We start from the raw sequence: 25,902 nt of genomic DNA on the forward strand, positions 1-25,902 counted from the left end.
GAAGATCCCACATGCCATGGAGCGGCTAGGCCCATGAGCCATGGCCACTGAGCCTGTGCTCCGCAACAGGAGAGGCCACAACAGTGAGAGGCCCGCGTACCGCAAAAAAAAAAAAAAAAAAAAAAAAGGACTTGAATCCAAAACATATAATAAACTCTCAAAATCTCAGCAACTAGAAAAAAAGCAACTCAATAATAAAACTAGGCAAAAAATGTGAATAAACACTTCCTTCACCAATGAAGACATACAGATGGCAAATAAACACATGAAAAGTATAATTACGCATTAGAGAAATGACAAGCTAAACCACAATGAGATATTACATCCTACTAGAATGAAAAATTTAAAAAAAAATTGATAATACCAAGAAGTACTGACAAGGATGCACAGCCATCTAAAACTCTCTCATATTTTTGGCAGGAATACAAAATGATAAATCCACTATGTTGGGTTATTAGACAAACAGTCTGGCAGTTTCTTATGAAGTCCAACATACATTTACCATACCACCTGGCAGTTCCAGTCCTAGGTATTTACCCAAGTAAAACAACTTACTTCACACAGAAATCTATACAAATGTTTACAGTTCCTTTATTCCTAATCACTCATAACTGGAAACAACCCAAATGTCCTTCAACTTGTGAATAGATAAAAATCGGTGGTATATCCACACAATCGGATACTACTCGGTAACAGAAATGAGCTACTGAGATACACAACAAGATGGATGAACCTCAAATACATTATGTTAAATGAAAGAATCCAGACTCAAAAAGCTACATACTATGTTTCCATATATGACATTCTGGAAAAGTAGTTGCCAAGGGCTAAGAGTGGGAGAAGGTGTTGACTTCAATGAACACAAATGAATTTTGGAGGGTGATAGAACAGTTCTATTTCTCAATTGTAGTGGTGGTTATGCAACTGCATACATCTGTCAACATTCACCAAATGTGAATGTCTGTCAACAAAGAGGTCAATTTTACTACATACATATAGTTCAGTAAAAAAGTTGCTAAAATTTTAATTTTTCAAAAATATATTCAAGGTATAATTTCAAGAGTGACCACTGAGAGTCCAGAAATAGAATGTACAAATCCCACACCAACAGAAGTATATAGATCAAGAAACAAACAAGGGGGGAAAAATCTGTTTTTAGAAAGGCAAAAAGAAAACAAAAAATCACACAAAGAATGGAATCAAAAAGTAGGATGGCAACCAGACAAAAATATCAATAATTGCAATAGAGGTAAGGCAATTGGTCTGAACCCACACATTAAAATAAAGTCAGACTGGATTGAAAACAAAGACCAGTTATATACTTTTTGTAAGAGACACACCTAAGCGTAAGTACACAGAAAGGATGAAAGTAAACAAAGGAAAAAAGATGTGTTATACAAACATTAACCAAAAGAAAACTTGCATAGCTATAATATGAGACAAAAAAGACTGTAAGATGAAAACCCTAACAGGAGGCTCATGACCTAATATCAGGTTCAATTTACCAGAAGTTATAGCAATATATAGGCATAGTTGGTATACCTAATAAAATAAACTCAAAGGCTATAAGCAAAAGCTGACTGAACTACGTGGGGAAATGAACAAATTCAGCATTTAAATGGAAATTTTAGCATATACACCTTAATTATTAAAAGAGCAAACAGTCAAAAATTTATAAAGATACAGAAAATACGAGGAACACAGCTAACAAATTTGATCTAATGGAGAAACATATAGATCTGTACCTAACAATTAGAGAAACAATACTCTTTTCAGATGTAGTAAAACATTTATAAAAATTGATCACATACTAGCCCATAAAGCAGGAATCAGCAAATGTAAAAGACCTGGTTCATACAGGTTGCCCTAACGGCCTATAATGCAATTAAGTTTAAAGTTAACAATAAAGAAAGGTAAATTTAAAATCACAAGTACATGGAAATTTTAAATAACTGATGAGTCAAAGAAGATACGATAACCTATATTAATAATACTTAGGCAAAAATGATGAGAATATTTCATATCAAAATCATGGGATGCCAAATAAATTTATAGTCTTGCCAAAAAAATTTATGGTCTTAACTGCTTATATTTATTTGAAAATAAGGAAATCTAAATATGAATAAGCCATATATCCAACTTAAAAACAGAAAAAAGGAAAGGAACTATAATAAATCCAAACAAAACAGAATAAAGAAAAACAGAAACAAACCAGTTTTTAAAAAATAAAAGCCAATATTGACTCACTGAAAAGAACATAACTGATAGATCTCTGGGGAGACTAAATCAGAAAAAAAGATAGAAAGCACAAATGATCTTACTAATGAAGAAGGGGGTAATATAAACAAAAGAGTCTAAAAATATATCAAGAGAATATTATGAGCATTTTTATGCAAATTTGAAAACTTTAAAAAGCTGAAAAATTCCAATATTACAGATACAGTCCAAAAAAACTGACTCATCAGCAATTAGAAAGACTCAATGATTCTTATAACTACAAATACATTGAGGTGATAGTTCCACCAGGCAATGGCAGTTTTATAGTCTTGTTCCACCAAAATTTCAAGGAACAGATTAATTCAATATTATACAAACTCTTTGAGAAAACTGAGTAAGAACAGTAAGAACACATGTCTATCTTATTCATGAACATACATGAAAAATTCCTTTAAAAAGTTATTGTGAAAGGCAGTCCGTCAGGGTCCCTGTGCTTCCCCCACTTCATTCTTTGTGAGTGCAACAGATTCTGAGACTTATCTGTCTCTTGATACTGAGCAGTTTCTATAGCTAGTTAAATAGGGAACTAAACAGGTCAAGGCAACCAGAGCAATACTTCCATATAACTCTTTGTACCCCTGGAGAAGCAGGATTAGTTGTTTTGTTTTGGTTTTTTTGCAGCTAGCTACAATATTTGATGCTTGCTTGAAAAGTGCTGCACCTTTGGACTTAGATTACTCAGCTGCAATGCAAACTCTTTGTGTATACAGCATGTGTCTGGGTCCACCTTGTTGCTTGAGTGATAACGTTCTTTGTCTCTGACCCAAGAGTCTCATGTCTTCTACCATTACCCATGAAGCAATAATTGGCTAACTTATTAGCTTGTAATAGGGTAAAATCTCAGAGCCTTAACAGTTCTTGACAAACACTATCAAAATAAATCCAGCAGTGTATAAAAGCACCAAGTTGGGTTTACCTCAGGAATGCAAGTGTGGTTTAAAGGGGCAGGTTGGGGGATGCTTACATATAATTTACCACTTCAATATATGAAATGAGAAAATAATGTAATCATCTCAATAGATGAAGAAAAGCATTTAATAAAATTCAGCACCCGAATAAGGATTAGCAAAGTAGAAACAGAAGGAAACTTCTAGAACCTAAAAACTTTTTACCAAAAATACAGAGCAAATATTCTTAATGGAAAAATATTAGAAACATTTCCTTTAAAATTGTGATTAGAAGCATGTCCAGCATTAATGCTTCTATTCAATATTGTATTAAACATTCCAGTACATTACAACAAGGAAAAGAAATTATAAGAATTTGAAAGGAACAAAGTCTTTATCAGCAGATGAAATCATTATCTGCATACAATACCTAAAGAACTTGTAGACAAACTTTTAGGAAGAATGAGAATTTAGGCAAGAAGGCTTACTATAAGATCTTTGTTCTTTTTAATGGTAATTCGTATACCCAACAGCAAACAGGCAGAAAAAGCAACTTTAAAAAGACATGGTTTGTAAGAGGAACAAAAAAACTTATAAAGTATCTAGAAACAAATCTACAAAAGATATGCCTGAACGGTGTGCAGAAAGTTATAAAATTTTATTCAAAGACATTAAATAAGATCTAAATAAATGGGGAGAATGCACGAATTCATGGATAGGAAGACTCAATATAATTAACATGTCAATTTTTCTTAAATTGATCCAGACATTCAATGCAGTTCCAAAGTCCCAAGAGCATTTTTTGTGAAACTTAACAAGCTATTTCTTATGTATGAGGAAGATTCAAGGCACCCAAACTGCCAAGACATTGCAAAAGTAAAATGTAAAGGGACTTCCCAAAAGAGGTATCAAATCTTAATATAAAGCCATAGTAACAATTATGACAATGTAGTAATCAGTGCAAGGTTAGACAAACTGACTACTGGGTATAGAGAATGGAGATCCCAAAACAGGCCTACTACACATTGCTGATATATGAGAGAGGTGACTTTGCTGATCAGTGGGAAAAGGGAAAACTAGTCACTAAATGATGTTGAGACAACTGGTTATTCACAAGGAAAAGACAAAATCAGATCCCTCCCAAAATTAGACCTCTCATACCATATTAAAAAATCAACTCCAAATGAATGAAAGAATTAACTATGAAAAGCAAAACTTTACAACAACTTCTTTGTTTTGGGGTTTTTTTTTTGTGGTACGTGGGCCTCTCACTGCTGGGGCCCCTCCCGCTGCAGAGCACAGGCTCCGGACGCGCAGGCCCAGCGGCCATGGCTCACGGGCCCAGCCGCTCCGCGGCATGTGGGATCTTCCCAGACCGGAGCACGAACCCGTGTCCCCTGCATCGGCAGGCGGACTCTCAACCACTGAGCCACCAGGGAAGCCCTACAACAACTTTTAAGAGATAATATAGAAAAACTATCTATGACTGGGGTAGGGCAGGATTTCTTTAATAAAATATAAGATGCACTAGTCACAAAAGAAAAGAATTTTAGATCAACTACAATAAAAAAAATCAAATCTATTCATTAAACAATACCAACAAAGAAAACAGAAAGAAAAGCCAGAGTGGAAGAAGACACTTACAATACAAAATAGACAAAAGTTAAAAATTCCAAGTGAAAATAAGCAAAAGATATCAATAGCAATTTCTGAGAAGAAACGTGGCCAATACATATATGAAAAGATTCTCAGTTTTATTATCAATTAGGAAAATGTAAATTAAGAGTAGGACTAGAAACTGTTTCAGACTTAATAACTGGCAAAACTTAAAAAATCTGACAATACTAAGTAAGTGCTGGGAAGAAGACAGAAAAATGGCAACTGTACTATTTTCGGGAGTATATTTTAGTACAGCTACTTTGTAAAATATGATGGCATTATCTAATAAAGCTAAGAATGTATAAGCTTCTTTCCATAACCCAACAATTCCATTCCTACGAACTCTATCAGGAGACATGCACAAGAATGTTCATGGCTACATTGCTTATAGTAGTCAAAAAAAGGTGGAAACAATCTAAGTATCTATAGTAGAATGAATTACAGCATATTCATATAACAGAATACAACACAGCAATGAAACAGATTAACTACAATTACACGCATGCATGAATGTATGAATGGTAAATACATAAAGTCAAATAAAACCAAGTCACAGAAAATTACATTCAGTAGGATTCCATTTATATAAAGGTTAAAACACCCTTAACAGATACATATATAAGCTCAGTATCTGGCACATAGTATGTGTTCATCAATACCTGTTGGATGACCGAAAGAAAACTAACAGAATTTAGGACAGTAATAACCTCTGGGAGAAGTGATGAAGATGTAATCAAGAAAAGGCACACAGGAAACTTAAAAGATACAGGGGATCTACACCAACAAGGTTTCATTGTGCCTATTTCCCAATAATCTCATCAACAGTTATTTTATCAAATTTTTGGAATTCATCCAATCTGATAGGTAAAAATTGAGTATAGTTTCATTTTGCATTGTTATTATTATATAAGGTTGATCAACTTTCTAATTTTAGAGCCATTTGTAAATCCTCTTATATGAATTATTAATATGCTCTTTAATAGACTATCTTTTATTTACTGATTTCCAGAAGCTCATTATATAATACAGAAGAAAGTACTCTGCATCCTATATGAGTGGCAATCGGATTTTTAAATGCATTTTTTAAAAAGGGACTGAGAACGTTAGATAATGGGTGTGTAGTTATTTATTTTATTATTTTCTTTAAAATGTTACTCTTTGTATATTATGATATATTTCATGAATTAAAAAGTTTACATAGTAAAAGAATCTTCAACTGCCATGGTCCATTGTATTTTAAGGGAGATAAGTAATTCTTAGAAGGAAGCTAGAAATCTTCACAATTATTGAAGTTCTAAAGTTTTTATTATTTGGGGACATCAATGTTTAATGCCTGAGGACAACTGTTTAGTCCATATGTCAGAGAAACTATTGCTTTATACGTTAGGACATGAATTCTAAATTATTTCAAAATAACTATATGAGAATTGCTTTCACTTACACCTTTTCTTCCATAAAACTAATACAGTTTGGATTTTTCTTTTAAGTAACTTAAAAGAACATTTCCAACTTCCTGGACTGGCCATGTTTGTAGTTTTTAAATTGGCCTTCTTAACCTAACTCTTCAAATACCCTACCCACCACACATACTCCTCAAGTCTCAAAATAGCATTTCTAAAAATTAACTTGTTGAGCCAGGATGATCAAATTCATTATCAAAATTTCAGTATCTATGTTTCAGAGGAAGACAGGAAATGGAAGAAAGGCACTCCCTTTTTCTAGTTTCAAGACAAAATGGAATCTTAGAGGCAATCCATTTTCATTGTTTCTTTTAAATATATCACAGTGCTATTTTAAGTGCTCCATTCTACTCCCTCCCCCTTTTTTTTTGGACACGAAGTACCACTATGTGGTTATTAAAACTGATTAAGAAATTATTTCAAGTTTTACCTTCCTAAGAATATAAAGCTACCATTCACTGGGAACATTTTATTCCTTCAGTTCCTTCATAAAATCAATCCTGTTTTTACCACCTTAAAGTTTTGAAAGAAGGCAGGGAGGGCTCTGGCTTTCTTTCATTTCCAAAAGGTCTCTGCTCTTCTGTACTGATCACCTGAACATAAAATAGCACTGCCAGAAAAACAGATTCTCACAGAACAGGAAGGGCTGCACATAGGTATTTATATTGAATTTAAATTGAAGTTTAATGAAAAGGAATTTATCCAGAGGCACGGACAAAGCTAAGTTACAGCTGGTAAAGCAGAGCTGGTGCCTGATTTGAAAGTCTAAAGTGAGATTTTAACAAATGTGAATCATCAGTAGACAAGGGACACTAGAATCAAAGTCCAACCAAAGACAGTAGTTTGGAAGACTAACATTTTAACTAGTAAAACAGAATGAAGAACCCAGGAGATAAAGGATATTCAGAAAGATTCATTCAGTTGATACCAAGCATAAATTTTCTGAGAACATGTCTCTATATGAGATAACATGGAATAGAGTTATGAAACAGTAAGATATATAATATTTGCTTTTCCAGGAATGTTATGTGGTATGAAGGGTAAGTCCAACTGGGTTCAATACCAAGGTATTCATTTGTCATTGACATGCTCTCCATCAAGATTAGGAGGAGGAAAACAGCTGTTCTGATTGATGTTGAAAGTAAGAAACAATGGTTATCCTTGGAGACAAAAAATATACAATTTATTATAATCAGTATGAAAAGTGTGAATTCTGAAATCTAAGATTATAAAAAATGACAACCATTCCATACTTTTTAATAGGAACGAACAGACCTGCCCCCATTCCAACTCTAGCTGGATGGCTGTTTCAGCTACATTTACAAGAATAAGAGTTAGCACATAGAAAATAAGGTGTAATGTTCCAACAGTTAAATTTCAAATGCCTTGGGTTAATCCTCAAGAAAATACTTTAGATAAAAAGTATTCCCGCGGGCTTCCCTGGTGGCACAGTGGTTGAGAGTCCACCTGCCGATGCAGGGGACATGGGTTCGTGCCCCGTTCCGGGAAGATCCCACATGCCGCGGAGCGGCTGGGCCCGTGAGCCATGGCTGCTGGGCCTGCGCGTCCGGAGCCTGTGCTCCACAACGGGAGAGGCCACAGCAGTGAGAGGCCCGCGTAATGCAAAAAAAAAAAAAAAAAAAGAAGTATTCCCCGTATGTCTACTTCATACATGATAAAAAGCATCAGTAAATTCCTACAAAGAACCTAAAATCACAAGAGTTAGACCATTCATATAATTATCCAACTTACGAAGGGTTAACTGTATAAGGAAGCCTAACACCACTTTTGTCATTTCAACAAATAATGTCAGCAATCTTACCACTCTTAATTCAAGCTTCTTTCTTAATGCTCCATTATGACTTAAGCAAACACAAACAGAACACGTTCATGAGACTCAGTAGTCTTTGAAGAAGGAAAATACAACATATGAAAGTGTATATTTTATGTGTTTGATTAATGTTCACTCCTCAGTAGCACAGAAAATGTTTAACCAATAGAGTAAATCTGTATTTAGTCCTCTGCATTCAAAATAAACCCTTCTTCTTATGCTATGCTATAAGAGAAAAATATACAAATCTCAGTATTTATGTGATTTGAGTATGACTTTCATTCCAAACTGAGACGATATCATCAGAGGAACATGCATTTTGGATTAATACACTATTTACAATAACTACACTTATTAGATATAGCTCATTTTTACTGTAATGTTTTCCCTCTTATAAACCTAATATGCCAATGCTATCTACTCTATCAAAACCAGACATTCTGGCTGAGGTTAAAATTTATTATGTTACATCATTGTTTTTAAAGTTTTTTTTAAATGGGAAAAAAACTACAGTGCTAAGTGTTAATTTAAACTATCTCCTCTAAGAAATTTCAGTAAAATATAAAAACAAAACAAAACAAAAAAACCCAAAATTTCCCCCATACAAGTTTGTTAAAATGATGGCAGCTTGTTGAAATCATGAAGCTCAATTTGAGAAGAACCACTTTTCTTTCAAGAGTAATGTATAGTTACATTCTCGAAATTATACTAAAACCTGGCCTAATTGTAACCAAAATGGTCTTTAAAAGGCTAAGAAAGCCTCAATCCTGAGTGCTAATGCTATCATTTTTTAAAAATCACTCACCTTTCAAACCTAGAGTTTGTAGCTGGAAGAGCCGACCAAGTTCATAAGGCAAAACCCGTAACAGATTGTTATTTAAAAGCAATTCCCTGTTTTTAAAAAAAAAAAAAACAAACAAACACAAAAACTGTTTTAGTTTAATATATCAAACTTTATTAATACCTACAGTCGTTGTTCTTAACCTGCCTATTAACATAACATGAGTGATGTCTACATTCAGGGTATATTTCTCTACATTCATCCAAAAATGTTATAACTGCCACAATTATTAACAGTGTTTCTATGATTTACTCATTCTCTAGCACAGATTAAAGTTAAAGGTATAGGAACTGTATGTCATTCTCAGGCTAAATATGCTCCCTTTTCTCTCTCATCCAAAATGCCTCTCAGATGCAAATCAGAGTGACACATATTTTATGTACCCAAAGGCAGCAGATATCCTTGAACCTAGTCTCATTCATAGAAAAAAGTAATCTTTTTAAAATAAACTTCAGGATTTAACTATAGTAGCCAATTCCCTGTATCAATTTTTATAACAATACAACTATTATCACTTCAAGATACAACAATCATTGACACAGAATATAAACATTAAAAATAAAGCATAGGACAGTATAAATAGGATAGCACAGGTTAAGATCTGATTTATGATTGTGAAATTTGGGGCAGACTACAGAAAAAATAAACAGCCCTTGTAATTAATTAATGACCAAAAGGTATAAAATAAATGACTAAAAAGTATAAAAAACAACAAAAACACAGAGTAAGGGGATGTCAAAGAACAAGATTTTTAAATGATATTAAATATTTAATTTTCAACATGTGATAGCAATTTTTTAACATTCCTATTCAGCAGATAAGGTAGAAAAGCAATCCTTGTTTTCATCGGGAACATTTATACAAGGTCTCAAGATTCCTATAAAATTTTCTCCTATGAAGAAATTCTTAAAGAATCCTGAAAGACTAGAAATAAATCCATTTATTATCAGGTTTTAAGATTTCCTTAAGGAGTTGTAATATATAAGCATACTTTGCCTTATAAAATAGATATGATCCTAAAAGCTTTACTTATAAGCAAATCATTTTCCTAATTATTTCTCATTAGTCTAGACTAGTCTAGCCCCAATTAATTCTGATGAGATTTGTCACTTGAGTGTAAAGCGAGACTTAGGTGTTTTAGCGCTATCCCACCTCAAGTCTGTCAAAAGAAACTGGTAATACAAGCACATTTCTAGAGCCAGAAACCTCCAAATTTAAAGGAAGAAAGGAAAAGAAGCATTCAATGGAGCCCAACTCAAGCACTCTGCTTAGACAATTTATATCATTTAACCTTCACATACATAGGGAAATCCTACTGTAAGATGAGTAACCTCCCATAATATTCTTATTTGGTAAATTTAGAATTTTATACAGTGAGTCACATTTATATTTCCTCACCTGAGAGACACCATGTTTCCTAGTTCTGCTGGTAAACTTCTGAGTTTATTGGATGACAGATCCAGGTAAACCAGATTATGAAGCTTGGCAATATCAGGTGGAATGCGACTAAGGTAATTGTCATTTAGGTGCAGTGCTGTCAAGTGTGTCAATGACCAAAGTGATGTACTTAAGCTCCGCACTCTACCTAAAAGGCAAAATATTGATGCATTAAACTTCTAGGCCCAAGACAAAGACTGAACTACAAGGACTAAAAAGTGGGAGAAGAGCCCACAAATACATACAGATATTGTAACTCTGGCATTTTAACTTTGTATTTAATGCTACTTGATTGCTTCCAAACACACCTGGTCCTTCTTTAATTTCATGCCACTTTTCCCTGACAACCATTCTTTCTCATGAATCTACCATGTATTAAACAAGATGTGGCACACTGAGGAGACCCGTGGAGTCAGGGTGATCACATGGTCTCCAGGAGAAAGCATGGGGCTGAATTGAGCTTTTGCAGTAGAACAGTCCTGAATTTTTTCTCTTTAAGTTATGATCCTCACAAAAGCACTTCTCACATACTTCGTGAAAATTAATAGTGCAAGGTTTATCTATATCTAGGGCCTGAATTAGTCTACAAACTTTAAATAGACAGGAGTAATTGCTATGATTTAGAACCAACCTTAGATTAGCCACCGGGAAAACCATTTTACTCCCAAAGGAGACATCTTCCCCAGCCTTCTCATATTTCAATTATACATTAATAACTCTGGTTTAAGATTTTGCATTTAACTGCAACATACTCAAGGAAATAGTCACTCATTAAGCTTTACCTATCAGTCAACATCTGACAGCTATGGTAGAACATGTACTGGAAAAAGAAGACTGGGTTCACAGTCCTGATTTTTACCATTTATTAGCCATATAAGCCTAAACAAATCACATAGCTTCAGCTTCTGTAAAATGTGATGTTATCTTAACAATAAACTTATATGAAGAGACTTTGAAAACTTCACCAAAGTAAAATGCTAACAGATATTGATTAAAAGAGCAGTGGAAGGTAGAGAAGGCAAAAAGTCTCTATAGGGAAATGTTATTTTTCATATGGCTATCAAGCAGTAGACTCGAACTTAGATCTTCTGTTCACGGTTCACAGGTTCCTTCATGCTGTCTATAATCAGGCTTAAAGTGCCAATTAGGATTTTGCGTTTTAATAGGAAACAAAGTTTTCAAGTGAAAAGAGGCTCTAGTAAAAAAGAAACTTATTTTAGTTTTACCCAAGGTTTAACCGAGTGGTTCTCAACCAGGGGCAGTACTGCTCCCTAAGGGACTTTAGCAATCCGGAGACATTTTTGGTTGTCAAAACTAGAGGGGTGGGCTTCCCTGGTGGCGCAGTGGTTGGGAGTCTGCCTGCCGGTGCAGGGGACACGGGTTCGTGCCCAGGTCCGGGAGGATCCCACATGCCGCGGAGCGGCGGGGCCCGTGAGCCATGGCCACTGAGCCTGCGCATCCGGAGCCTGTGCTCCGCAGCGGGAGAGGCCACGGCAGTGAGAGGCCCGCGTGCCGCAAAAAAAAAAAAAAAAAAAAAAAACTAGAGGGGTGCTACCGGCATCTAGTGGGTAGAGGCCAGGAATGCTGCTAAACGTCCGACATGCACACAACCACTCCCAACCACAAAGAACTGTCCAGCCCTAAGTGTCAGTAGTGCCAAGTTGAGAAACCCTGGGTTAGCCTAATAGGATTTGCTCATATTCATTTTTTTTTTAAATTATCAATCACCTAACCACCACCTTTTAGCTAAAGATACAGGTATTTCTTGCTATTGACACCATAATGTGGGTTTAACTCTTCCAAATGAAAGCCTACTGGGGAAAAAATTACATTCTAAATATAATCTGTATTGTATCAATTCATAAAAGAAAAACTGTACTTATATTTTATTTTTAATAAACTTTTAAGTTTGTGATAATTTTAGATTTACAGAAAAGCTACCAAGATGATACAGTTCCTATATCCACCTCATCCAGTTGCCCCTAGTACCAGCATCTTATATTACCATGGCACATTTGTCAAAACTAGGAAACCAAGATTGGCACGTAGTGTCAATATTAACTAATTTATAGACTTTATTTGATTTCACTAGTTTTTACACCTTTTTGTTCGAGGATCTGGAAGATCATATTTTTTGCATTTAGTCATCTAGTCTTAGTCTCCTTAGTCTTCTCTCATCTGTGACAGTTTCACAGTCTTTCCTTGTTTTTCATGACCTTGACAATTTTGAGGATTACTAGCTAGGAATTTTGTGGAATGTCCTTTGGTTTGTCTGATGTTTTTCTCACTATTAGACTGGTTATGAGTGTTTAGGAATCAGATTCTATTTTAACAACTTCTAAACATGTAATTTATAGAATAAACAGATAGCTTCTAGGTTTCCCATTCTACCAACAATGGGATGATAGGAGGATGGCAAAGATATCAATTTTCAAAAATGATTACTCTGCAATAGCCAAAACAAAATCTATTATATCAAAGAACCTAGTTTTACTTAGAAACGGAACTCCCAATGCCTTCAATTTTAGATGCCAACTGTGGCCCACAGTATTAATCTCAAAAGAAAGAATGGGAACAAAGATATTTAGTCACAGATAAATCAATAAGTTAAATATTAATGCCTCAGCATCTTGTATTTTCTCAATTAATTCATCTAGTTAAAAATGTACAGCAAAGAAATAAGTGTAACACTCAACTCTTGTTCATCATTGCTATTATAGCCCAAATTAAATGTTTCAGATTCCACTCACCCGAGATTTCTAATTCTGCCCAGTGAGATTTTTTCCCATTGGCTACCTCCTCTGCTGACATGATGGTATAAATTCTGCGAGGATCTGGAGGATCATATTTTTCCTTTGGCATCCCTATTAGTCTGTAAGGGAAAAAAAAATCAACAATTATAATCTAATAGAAAAAAAGAGAGAAAGAAAAATGAGATGGTAAGTTTTCTTCTTCTCCCCCCTTGCCAGGCTACTAGTAAATTCTAATTAGAAGGAAAACACATCTAAAGTATGCTAGGCTATTGCAGGTACTCAGTAACAGATGCCTCAGGAAAAATGCAAAGAAGCAGGGACACTGGACTTAGAAAACATGGTGGTTGCTTCCCAAACATCCATTGCACCCTTTCCCCTTCATTTAGCTGCCTTGCTTCCCAAGACAGACTGACCCTATGCAAGTTTCCTGAATGGATTCTGACTGGCCTAAGAGAATCAGAGTAATCCTATCCTCCTTGTCTCAGTGATATTCAGATATTCCATATCTAAGACAATCAGCACATGACATTCCCCTTGTCACAGAGATTAGTTCAGAAATATCTAATAATCACTAGGCTTAAGACTAATTTTATGTTTATGGGAGGAGAAGTCTTCTCTCTCCTGCTGGTCATAAATGAAAAAGAATATAGCCCCAGCTATTGTTGGCAATCATCCAACTATAAGGGAAGCCAGCCATAGCAGTCAAAGACAAGAAAACAGAGAAACAAAGCCAGAGTCCTCACCAAACCACACCTGTAGCACTCTCAAATACTGGGCTTTTTGGATACACAAGTCAATCTATTTTACTTATTGTTTAAACTACTAGTTTATGTTTTCTGTTACTTGCAATCAAAAGCATCTAATTAAGATTATCATGTATCTTGGTTTGCATGGACCAGTCTTGGTTTATATCTGTTATTCTTAGGTAATTATTGATATCACTTCTTCACTCCCAAAAGTGTCCAATTTGGATAATGAGTTACATGGCCACCTTAATTGAAACTAATATTATACAGTTTTCTTCAGTTAACTGCCAAAATAATCACTGAACAATCATCAGTGATAACCAGCTAGACATAAACTCCTCAAGGATGCAATGAATGAATCAGATGACAAATGGCCATAAAAGTAATCATTCAAGAGGTCTAATACAAGAGTTACTGCTCGGTAATTGGCAGAAAATGAAATCCCATTCAGATCTAACAAGAATAGCAAATTACAAAATCCTGAACCTAATTAAACTCCTGCATGCTATCAGTAAGTATCCTCATAGTATTTATAGTTTGTTCTTTGTTCATACTTTAACACAGAGACATACATACACACACGAAAACCAACTGCCTAAAACTGGGAGTGTTTCTAAGTAGTTTAGAAGTTCTATCTCAATGGAAGAGTTACTTTCAGATGGTCTGAAATTTGTTACATAAAAAGAACAAAGAAAAATAGGAAGTATCTATCATGTATCAAGGAATCAAAGCTAGAAAAGAATACAATCAAAATTTCCCATACCATAATTTGTCCTCATATTGTGGAAGGAAAAACAGTCATTCCTTCCTATTTACTAAAAGGGGCAAAGAGAAAGTTTTCCAGATTTTTCCATCTGTTAACAGTAATTAGCTTCCAAATTTCCAAGTTAAGCTCTTCTGCTCTAACCTTATCACACAACTGGGTGATATTGAAACATATTTTATTTTCCATAAATGTCCCGGATCTTCACACAGCACAAAGAGTATGATCATTTTCCTCAGGGGAAAAACTTGATTTTTACCACTTTTGGCCTATGTAAAGTATTTCTGAATATAAAATTTTCAGGTAACAAGGTTTTCAGAATTTCTACTATGCACCATAAGGTACATGTGTCTCTGTGGGTACTCCAGCACACTAATATAGGATTCTACAAAAACACAAGTTAAGCAAAACCAAATCAAACAGATTCAGATCCAAAGACATGCTACAAATCCATCATCTACAATGAGATGGATAAAAAACTAAGACTGTGACATTTGCAAAACATATGTTTCATTAATTTTAAATCATTTTTATAAAATATAGTGCATAGGTCAACTTAATTTGGCAGTTTTAATCATGGCTCCCACTAGACAGTGTGTTATTTAAGGGGACAATAAGTTGTTCCTGTGTGGAGGAATATCCTTATTATAACTCTATACAGTTCCTACCACATAGTAGGCACTGAATATGTATTTGTGGAATGATCATATATGCTTTATAATCCTAAAAACTACCATCTTCCTCTCACCTTTCCCAATTAACAGTCAATGCTCTTCTAAAAGTTAATCTCATGAAATGCGCATTAATCCACATGTTCAATTTCCCTAAATATTTACAAAATCTAGATAGGAGATTAATAATCATCATCTCTTCTGGCCCACTAATGCTAATCTCTAAAACAGCTACTATATAAGAACTATATTTCTTTTTTTTTAATTTTTCATAAGTCTCCATCTTTGTAAGTCCAATAAAATTTATAAAATCTGTTCCTGCAAAACATATCCATAAAACGTTTACCAGTGTCTATAATATGTAAAAACCAAAGTAATATTAATACTGTTATATTAGGGGTCAAAGGTCTCCTTTGGATATGATTAGGAAGTCAATAAAAATACAAGTCACTTAATCCTTCAAAATGAAACTAAATTTGGATAGTCTAACTGAAGTTAAAACATTTTTCATTTGCATTAACTAAGTAATTTAGTAGTCTATAGATCTGGTGATCACTACTGTCCCAAACATCAGGTTTTCAAACATGCTACTAAAAACTTAGCTCAAATTTAGGAAACTGGTATTATTGAATACTCCTATTCAGCTTTATCTTCCCTTTCAGTTCCTCAGCATCAACCTTCCATCCTGGAAACATACCATAAAAACCTATTTCATTGTAACTTAATATATAAAATAATAATTCAAATGTAATTTAAATCTCTAAATGTGACACTGTTGATGTGCTTTCTCAACAGTCTAAGATATAGGTCAGTCCAAGGCTTAAATACTGGATTGACATGTTTTATTTTGTAAAGCCTAGCAGCTAATTTCCTTTTCCTATATTCTTTATCAAATTGATGAAGAGGCAGGTTTTTAAATTGTTTTTCCAAGAGTTTCTAATTTCTGCAGGATCTTACATCAGTTCCCAAAGGATCCTCCCATTATGTCAACCTAATTTATATTGGGGATCCTGATCATGTAACAAAGTAAACTAAAAGCCCCTTCACAACACAGCCTTTTTAACTTCCAGTCTTCAAACCCCATTTTGACACTCTGAAAAATACTTCACATAGCTCCCCAAATACTAACTACATAAGCTTCTTTGAACCTACCATCCTCTCTACTCCACTCTTTGAATCTCATTTTATCACCAACGCAGCCCCCTCAGATTCTAGGACAAAATTTCTGAGAGCAACCATCAGTCCTGGAAAAACAGCCTGATTATCTCCTACTTCTTAGTTTCTATGAACTATCCTGAAAGTAAACAAGTCTTAATCTCTGTCACTGAAGGATGCTTAATTACTACATATAGTGAAGATTTTCATTAGTTTAGTTCTCAGTCTTCTGTATAATTAAGCAAAAACTTCACACGTAAACCTGTAAAATACTGACTTCATGAAAAATGTATTCCAATCTTTTTTTAGCTGCAAAGCAACACTGTATGTAACACTAGGGCTACTTTGCCTTAAAAAATTTACCTTGGAGTTTCCAAAACTGTAAATAAAATACAAGATACCTACATAGCATCGTGTTCAGTGAACAGCATGTTACAAAATATATATATGAGTTACGCCCAAATACACTATTGCCAAGGAATCCCAAATCTCAGGTTTTATATTTGGGGCTAGGAAAATAATGCAAAATAACTCCTCCCTGCCACATCCCCGAATAATAATAATCTGAGCCAAATCAGAGCAAACTGTTAAAGGCCAGAACTAAATTTCTGCTAATTCTGGTCATCTGAAGCATCTTATTAAAAAAAAAAAAACAGCGGGCTCTATAGTACATATAAAGATGTTAAGTCCTTATGGTGTTAAACCACAGCTTTCCTCCCACCACCTTCTCTAAATTTAAGATCATTTTATCTCAGTCTACAGTTCAGCACAATTAATACTATTTCATTTAGAACTTAGAATAAGAAAGAGAGAATGCTACAACCACCGAAGAGTGCTTCATAATGAACCAGAGACTTCTAACTCAATGAATCCAAACCTAAAGTACAAGCCAGTAGACATGCACTTATATCCATAGAAATATTAAGTGATCGTCTCAACAGTAGTTTGCAAAGCTATCTTAGGCAGAGATGCACAGTTCCCAAAGTTGAAAGAAGACAAAATTAAGCCTACATTAGATATTTCTGCTTACATTTTAGAGCAAGATGTAGTGACTTATAACACTTTACATATTCTCTGATAAACCTGTCTTCTATCAACCTTCATTTCCAAAGGTTATGAACACATTGTTTGTTATTTATTGAATACCCACCTTGACTAACATCCATCCTTCCCAACTGGTCTTAATCATTAAGACCATTTTCCTTTCTGAGAAAATATGTCTAAGTTTACCTTTTTTAATAAAGCAAAATAACCCTTGCACTACAGCTTTTCTGAAGTTTCTATCTCCTCATCAATATCTATTTTTAGCTATACACAAGTATTAATCATTACAACTGTCATACAAAATCTATACCTTCCCTAAATGAGCTCAAGAGCTGATACTAAAAAACAGCACCAGGCTTCCCTGGTGGCGCAGTGGTTGACAGTCCGCCTGCCGATGCAGGGGACGTGGGTTCGTGCCCCGGTCCAGGAAGATCCCACATGCCGCGGAGCGGCTGGGCCCGTGAGCCATGGCCGCTGAGCCTGCACGTCCGGAGCCTGTGCTCCGCAGCGGGAGGCCACAGCAGGGAGAGGCCCGCTTACCGCAAAAAAAAATAATAATAAAAATAAAAATAAATAAATAAAAAACAACACCTAGCAAATCACACTGCATATAGTAGAATCATACTGATAAAAAAAAAAAGATTGATGGCAATCACAAGAGCTGAGAAGACACCCTGAGATAAATAACAATTTCATCCACATTTCCACTCCTCTTCTATACCAAGGGCCTCTGGATGGCATTTGTCTTCAATGACATATTCAACTCAAGTCCGTAGATGATGATAATGCAAACGTTCAGAAAGAATCCATTCAAAGTTTTCATGATATCTCCCAATCTGTCACCATTCTAAACAAAAACAAAGCAAAACAAAATCCGTGTTTTACAATGGTAAAGCCCCCCACCATTATGGAAAAAATAAGCTTCAGACTTCTGGAATTTCATGTTTCTGATCAGTTTAACATTTATTCAAACAGTTACTGCAGGAGTACTAATTATAATGTATTTTACCAAGCACTAGGACTTTGACAGTGAACAAGCTGAACAGCATCATTGCCCTCAGGTAGCTCACATCATTTTCATGGCACTACTTGAAAAATAAAGTTATAAAATATTCTACTTTCAAATACTTCTACGAAGAATTTGGCATTTCTTCTTGTTACTACTTTTTTTCCCCTTTATCAGGTAATTGCCACTGCATAGGCATATATAACAATAAATCCTCTGAATGAAAATGAGATAACTGTAATGATTGTTATACTCCTTTATAAAGGTAATCCAAAGAAAACTTTAGAGTAATCCAGAAAGATAACTTCTGACTCTGTAAAAGGGGAAGTGTTAGGGTTAGTCTACTTGTCAATTAAAGTACTATCACGAGGGAGAAAAAAGGCAGAAAGAATAAGAATGTAACTCCTTTTCTGCATATCTAGAAATTTTTTCCCATATGTGGGATACCGGAAAACAAGAGCAGCAGCAACATAAAACATAAATAAATACTAAAAGGAAAAATGAAGACCTGGAATTACAAATCTACCAAGCACTTCAAAGTTCCAAAATAATGCTATTATTGGACAAGTTTCATTTTATTTCACTAGCAATCAATTTAGACAACCAAAGCTTATGATTCTATCATAATGTCCTATCATTCCAAATTAGGTCTTAGTCTCTATCTAACAGTGACTATGCTTTAATGTTTTTTGTATTTAATGCCTCCCACTTACCTAAAAACAGTGAATACAATCTATCTATCTTACAGAAAATGGGAGGTAATTAGACTAGATTAAAAATTTCAACATCAATTTTCTCAGGACCATGACTTCTTCCCCAAATCTCTATCTTTCCATTTTTTTCGTGTAGCCTGTGTTTTCTACTTCCTCTGGTATATACATTCTCATCTGTTTCAATGATGTCAAATTCCTATCCATCCTTAATGGTTTAAGTCATCTTCCATCTCTTCTTTAGAATATTTCCCCACCTAAAAATCAACAAGCTGATTCTAAAATTTATGTGGAAGGACCTAGAAGAGCCAAAACACTTTTGAGAAAGAAATACAAACTTGGATGTGCCCACTATCTGATGTCAAGCCTTACTAGAAAGCAATGATAATCCAGACAGTTTGGTACTAATGAAAAGACAGACACATATAGTTGAAAGAAATATAACTGAGAAACTAGAAATAGACCCACGTATATACAGTCAATAGATTTTCCATGAAGGTACAAAGGTAATTCAATAGAAAAAGGATAGTGTTTTTCAACAAATGGTGCTGGAACAACTGGACATCCATATGCAAAAATAAAGAAATAAGCATCAATCCACACCTTGCACCATACACAAAATTAACTTGCAAGAATCATAAGCTTACATGTAAAAGCAAAACCTATAAAACTTATAAAAGAAAACATAAGAGAAAAATCTCTGTGACCCTGGATTAGGCAAATATTTCTTTGATAGAACACAAAAGCATGATCCATAAAAGAAAAATACTGATAAACTAGATTCCTTGAAAATTTAAAACATCTACTCTTGAAAGATGAATGAAAAGACATGCCCAGAAATTGAGAATAAATATATGCAAAACACTTATATGAAAAAACACTCTGGAATATATAAAGAATTCTCAAAACAAAATCATAACAAAGTCTAATTTTTAAAAAGTGGCCAAAGATTTTAACAGATACTTCACCAAAGAAGATACACAGACAGAAAATAAGCACATGAAAAGAGGTCAACATTAGGCATTAGGGAAATGCAACTTAAAACCACAATGAGATATCACTACACAGCTATTAGAAATGATTACATTGAAAACTTACAACAGGACTGACAAGGAAAACACACACATGTGCACGCACACAAACACACCCCATATCCTTGTGTGTATGCTTACAAATATATACATATTTGAACATTAATACACACACACTCACAACCTCATATTTTACCAATGGGAAAGTAAAATGGTACTGTCACTTCAGAAAACAGTTTTGTAATTTCTTATAAAATTAAACATACACTTATAGAACCCAGCAATCCCATTCCTAGGTATTTACCTAAGCAAAATTAAAGCTTATGTTCATACAAAAACCCATACATAAATGTTTTCAGCAAGTCTATTTATAGTCACCCCAAACTGGAAACAATACAAATATCCTTCAACTGATGAATAAACTGTGGAATAGCCATACACTGAAATACTACTCAGCAATAAAAATGATTGAATTACTGACACACACAACATGGATGAATGTCAAATGCATTATGCTAAATTAAAGATGCCATACTTAAAATACTATATACTGTAAACTTCAACATAATAAAGGCCACATATGACAAGCTCACAACAGACACCCATACTCAACGGTGAAAACCTGAAAGCTTTTCCTCTGAGATCAGGAACAAGGCAAGGATGCCCACTCCTGCCACTTTCATTCAACATGGTACTGGAAGTCCTAGCCAGAGCAATTAGGTAAGAAAATGAAATAAAAAGAGATCCAAATCAGAAAGGAAGTAAAACTGTTTGCAGATGACATGATATTATATGTAGAAAACCCAAAAGACATTAGAATAAATGAATTCAGTAAAGTTACCGGATACGAAATCAATACATAAAAATCTGTTGTGTTTCTATACACTAATAACAAGCTATCAGGGAAATCAGGGAAACAATCCCATTAACATTTGCATCAAAAGCAATAAAATACTTAGAAATAAATTTAACCGTGATAAAAGACCTGTACCCTGCAAACTGTAAGACACTAATGAAAGAAAATAAAGACACAAAAACATCCCATCCTCATGGACTAGAAGAATTCAATGCAATCTCTATCAAAATTCCAATGCCATTTTTCACAGAAATAGAACAAATAATCCTAAAATGTACACGGAACCACAAAAGATCAGAAGAGCCAAAGAAATCTGGAGAAAGAACAAAGCTGGAGGCATCACTGTGAAATCACTTCCTGATTTCACAATATATTACAAAGCTACAGTAGTCAATATAGCATGTTTTTGGCATAAAAACAGACACATAGATCAATGGAACCAAATAGAAAGCCCCAAAATAAACCCACAAATGTATGATCAGTTAATTTATAACAAAGGAGCCAAGAATATACAATGAGAAAGGACAGTCTCTTCAATAACCAGTGTTGAGAAAACTGAACCGCCACATGCAAAAAAGCAACTGGACCCCTATCTTACACAATTAACAAAAACCGACTCAAAATTAATTAAAGACTTGAATGTAGACCTGAAACCATAAAACTAGAAGAAAACATAGGGGGTCAACTCCTTGACATTGGTCTCAGTAATGATTTTTTGGATTTGACACAAAAGTAAAGACTACAAAAGCAAAAATAAACATATTGGACTACATCAAACTAAAACACTTCTGCTCGGTAAAGGAAACCATCGACAAAATGAAAAGGCAATCTACAGAATGGGAGAAAATATTTGTAAATCATGTATCTAATAAGGGGTTAATATCCAAAATAGATAAAGAACTCACACAACTCAATAGCAAAAAAAAAAAAAAAAAATTCCAATTAAATAATGGGCAAAGCATCTGAATAGACATTTTTCCAAAGAGATATACAGATGGCCAACAGATACATTAAAAGGGGCTCAACGTCACTAACCATTGGGGAATGAAAATCAAACCCACAATGGGATATCAACTCACACCTGTTAAAACAGCCATTATCAAAATGACAAGAGATAAATGGTGAGGATGTGGAGAAAAGGGAACCCTTGTGTACTGTCAGTAGGAGTGTAAATTGGTGCAGCCACTATGGAAAACAGTAAGGAGGTTCCTCAAAAAATTAAAAATGTAACTACCATACGATCTAGCAACTCCACTTCTGGGTATTTATCCCAAAAAAACAAAATCACTATCTAGAAATGATATCTGCACCCATGTTCACTGCAGCATTATTTACAATAGCCAAGACACAGCAACAACTTATGTGCCCATCAACAGATAAATGAATAAAGAATGTGATACACACACACACAAAACACACAATGAAATATTATTCAGCCATAAAAAAATAAGGAAATCCTATCATTTGCAAATGGACCTTGAAGACATTATGCTAAGTAAGTCAGACAGAGAAAGACAAATACTGTATGCTCTCACCTGTATGTGGAATCCAAAATAAAAAAAAAGTCATAGATACGAAGAACAGATTGGTGGCTGCCAGAAGTGGGGGTGGGGGCGTAGGCAAAATGGGTGGAGTCAAAAGGTAGAAACTTTCAGTTACAAACTTGTAACTTCCAGTTACAAGTAAGTCCTGGGGACGTAATGTATAACATAGTAACTACAGTTAACAATACTGTATATTTGAAAGTTGCTAAGAGAAATCTTAAAAGTTCTCATCACACACACAAAAATATGTAACTGCATGGTGATGGATGTTAACTACACCTTTCTCAGTGCAGTCATGTCACAATATACACATATAACAAATCGTTACATTGTACACCTAAAACTAATACAATGCTATGTGTCAATTATATCTCAATTTTTTATAAAAAGCTATGTAGTATACAAATCCATTTATATGACATTCCACAAATAATCAAAACTTTGGGAACAGAAAACTGTTAAGTGGTTGCCAGGGGTTAGGGGTGGAGGGAGGGATAGACTATAATAAGGATAAGGGAATTTTTTTGTGTGATGATGTGAACTACATATACTGGTTAATCTATAATTACTCATAATATCATCATCAGAAAGACACTTAGGAAACAAAATAATTTAATCCTTCATGTCTCTTGGTAAAGCAAAACAACTTGGGTTAAATTGCTTTCCCATCCAAAACACTGCTTAAGTGAATAAAAAAGGAAAATAAACAGAATATGATTCCATATCTCTAGCTTTACCACAAGGCATTTATAAATGTTAGCCTAAAAAGAGCATAAATTGACTTTACCAAATCAAATCACGAAAGTTAAATCCATAGCATTTTGCAAACTCTTAGTAACAATGACAAAGAGTTGTAATAAGTCAACTTTATCATTGAGTAATAAATGCTAACAGAGTTTATATGACCCAGGCCATTTGAAGAGAAGATTCCCTCCCCTGCTACTCCCCCACCCAATCCTCACACACACACACACACACACACACACACACGTGCGCGTGCTTGCACAAGGGGATTACAAGCAGTTCAGGGTTGCTAAAAATATCACTGGAGGCATGGAGAGATGGTGCTGTATAGGTGGACAGAGGAAAGATCATGGAAAGTTCAAAAATCTGTTTATGCTTTCCTACAGAACATTTTCCTAACATGAAAAACTGCCAGCCAAAGAGACTCTAATAATAAACATGATACTATCAATCCTGGTTGCCTCCTTCATTCATTTCCTTTTTCTTTCTTGCTCAACAGCATTTCTTCTAGTCACACTTCCAAGAGGTCCTATATCCTCTACTGATTCAGCTGTCACATTCTTAAATTACAAATTTATTAAAAAATAAAAATGAATAAAAATGTATAAATCATCTGAAAAAATTATAAATGCATTTAAAACCCTGTACTTATATGAAATATAAAATATTCTTATCACTTCCCACGATAAAAGCAAGACCATACAGCACGGTATTTGACTGTTATCACATTTAACCCAAGTTTTTCATCATGCACAATTATAATGACTAGTGTAGTAAACAGATCCAGTTAGCCTAAGACCCAATTCTAAAATATGTACTCATACTCTTCTTTGAAATTGAGAGAATACACTTAAAGTAGACTAGCTCTAAATTCAGGATTCTTTAGAGTCAGCAATTAGCCTATATTCTAGTTCTAAAATAATGTAAATCCTTTCTTTCAGGTTTTGAAAACAAATGTAAGGTAGAAATCCAGATTTAGATTATTCCATCTAAAAGCATGATTTTACGCCACAGAAGAAATGCAACAAAATCCCAAGCTTATGTCCCCAAGGTTTAATTTAAAATTCCCATTTAGTGATAGTTGGCTGTAATTTTAGAAAGTTTCATTTATTAGGCTATCCCAGCAAATTTCTCTCCAAAAATTTCCAAATTAACACATATTTAATGAAAAACACTATTATTTAATGGCTACATTAAAAATATCATAAAATTTCTAAACTAATATTTAATGAAAGACCATAATTTAATTTTTATACATAGATACATCAAATACAGGACTAAAGAGAGCTACAGCAATCCAAGTCCATAAAACTGAAGTAGACAAATAAATTGTTTCAGGGGGAAAGTTTTTTCTACAGTTCAGTTTCCTCATGATTGTCTTTGAACAGGGAAAGTTATAATACACCAAATAATAAACTCCCATGTTCTCAGGAGTCAATTCCAAAGTGAATAAATGAAAAAGGACTCTCCCTTTGATGGTCAGGAAGTGATGCTAGTCATTCCAAAATGGTGACCAAAAATATGTATAACAGTAACTAAAAGATCATATATTCTATACAGTCTTAGTAAAATTAACTTTAACCAACATACATTGTTGTTTGTTATCTTTGCTTTTAAGAACTAGCCTCCAATAAAACTAGTAGCTCTTTTACACTGATAACAGCCTAATATAAGTTTCCTTTAATAACTACCTTAAAATCCCATGATCTACTTTAAAAAACACATGGTATTCAAATAATGACAGTTTTTCAAAGATACACAAAATATAAATACTACGGAAATTGGTTTAGCCAGAATTCTATTATTTGATCCTCTCTAATACCCAACATTTGTGCCAATCTACAATTCTACAATAAATAATCCTAAAGAATAACATTTATAATCAGTATAGAGTGCATGTTTATTTTTTTGTAGCCCAACCTGAAAGATGGTAATCTATATTTAGCAAAAAGCACCTTTAAAAATCAGAACAGCCCATTCTCCAATTGTGAAAGGGCACTAATTCATATTTTTTACTTTTTTGAAGATTTAAATCTGTGGGAAAGTATTCAAGATGTACTGCTAACTAAAAACAAAAACTGATTTAATATATAATAATCCCATCTTTGTAACAAAACAATGTGTATATGAAATCTGTACCAATGTGCATGAAAAAGTCTAAAAGAATAATAAGATTATGAGTAATTTTTATTTTTCTTAGTTATATTCTCTAACTTTTCAATATTGACAATATATTGTTCTTGTAATATGACAATAGAACTTTATTATTAATAAACTTTAATTTTAGGGCAATTTTCAGTTCACAGTAAAACTGAGCTCCCATTTACTTCCTGTTTCCACACAGCACAACCACCCCCAACAGTTATTATAATCAATGAACCTACACTGACACGTTATCAACCAAAGTTCATAGCTTATAACAGGGTTCACTCTTCCTGTTTTACATTGTTATATTCTGGCTATTTGACATGTGTATGATGACAATTA

General features: G+C 34.2%; 1 protein-coding gene across 7 annotated transcripts in view; it reads right to left on the minus strand.

Moving 5' to 3' along the window:
• CNOT6L (CCR4-NOT transcription complex subunit 6 like) overlaps positions 1-25,902 on the minus strand; it is a 119,778-nt gene that overhangs the window by 55,154 nt on the left and 38,722 nt on the right. For 6 of the 7 annotated variants that reach the window (XM_081245165.1, XM_081245164.1, XM_081245160.1 and 3 more), the window contains exons 2-4: positions 13,143-13,264; positions 10,354-10,540; positions 8,920-9,005 (exon numbers count right to left, since the gene is read on the minus strand). In XM_081245165.1, the coding sequence (XP_081101291.1) occupies positions 8,920-9,005; positions 10,354-10,540; positions 13,143-13,264 (395 nt within the window). Of the gene's footprint in view, positions 1-8,919; positions 9,006-10,353; positions 10,541-13,142; positions 13,265-18,245; positions 18,372-25,902 lie in introns of those variants that run through there. The other variant, XM_081245161.1, reaches the window with a different exon arrangement.

This window comes from Mesoplodon bidens (genome assembly GCF_964165515.1).
Source record: "Mesoplodon bidens genome assembly, chromosome: 1".
Classification (NCBI taxonomy): domain Eukaryota; kingdom Metazoa; phylum Chordata; class Mammalia; order Artiodactyla; family Ziphiidae; genus Mesoplodon; species Mesoplodon bidens.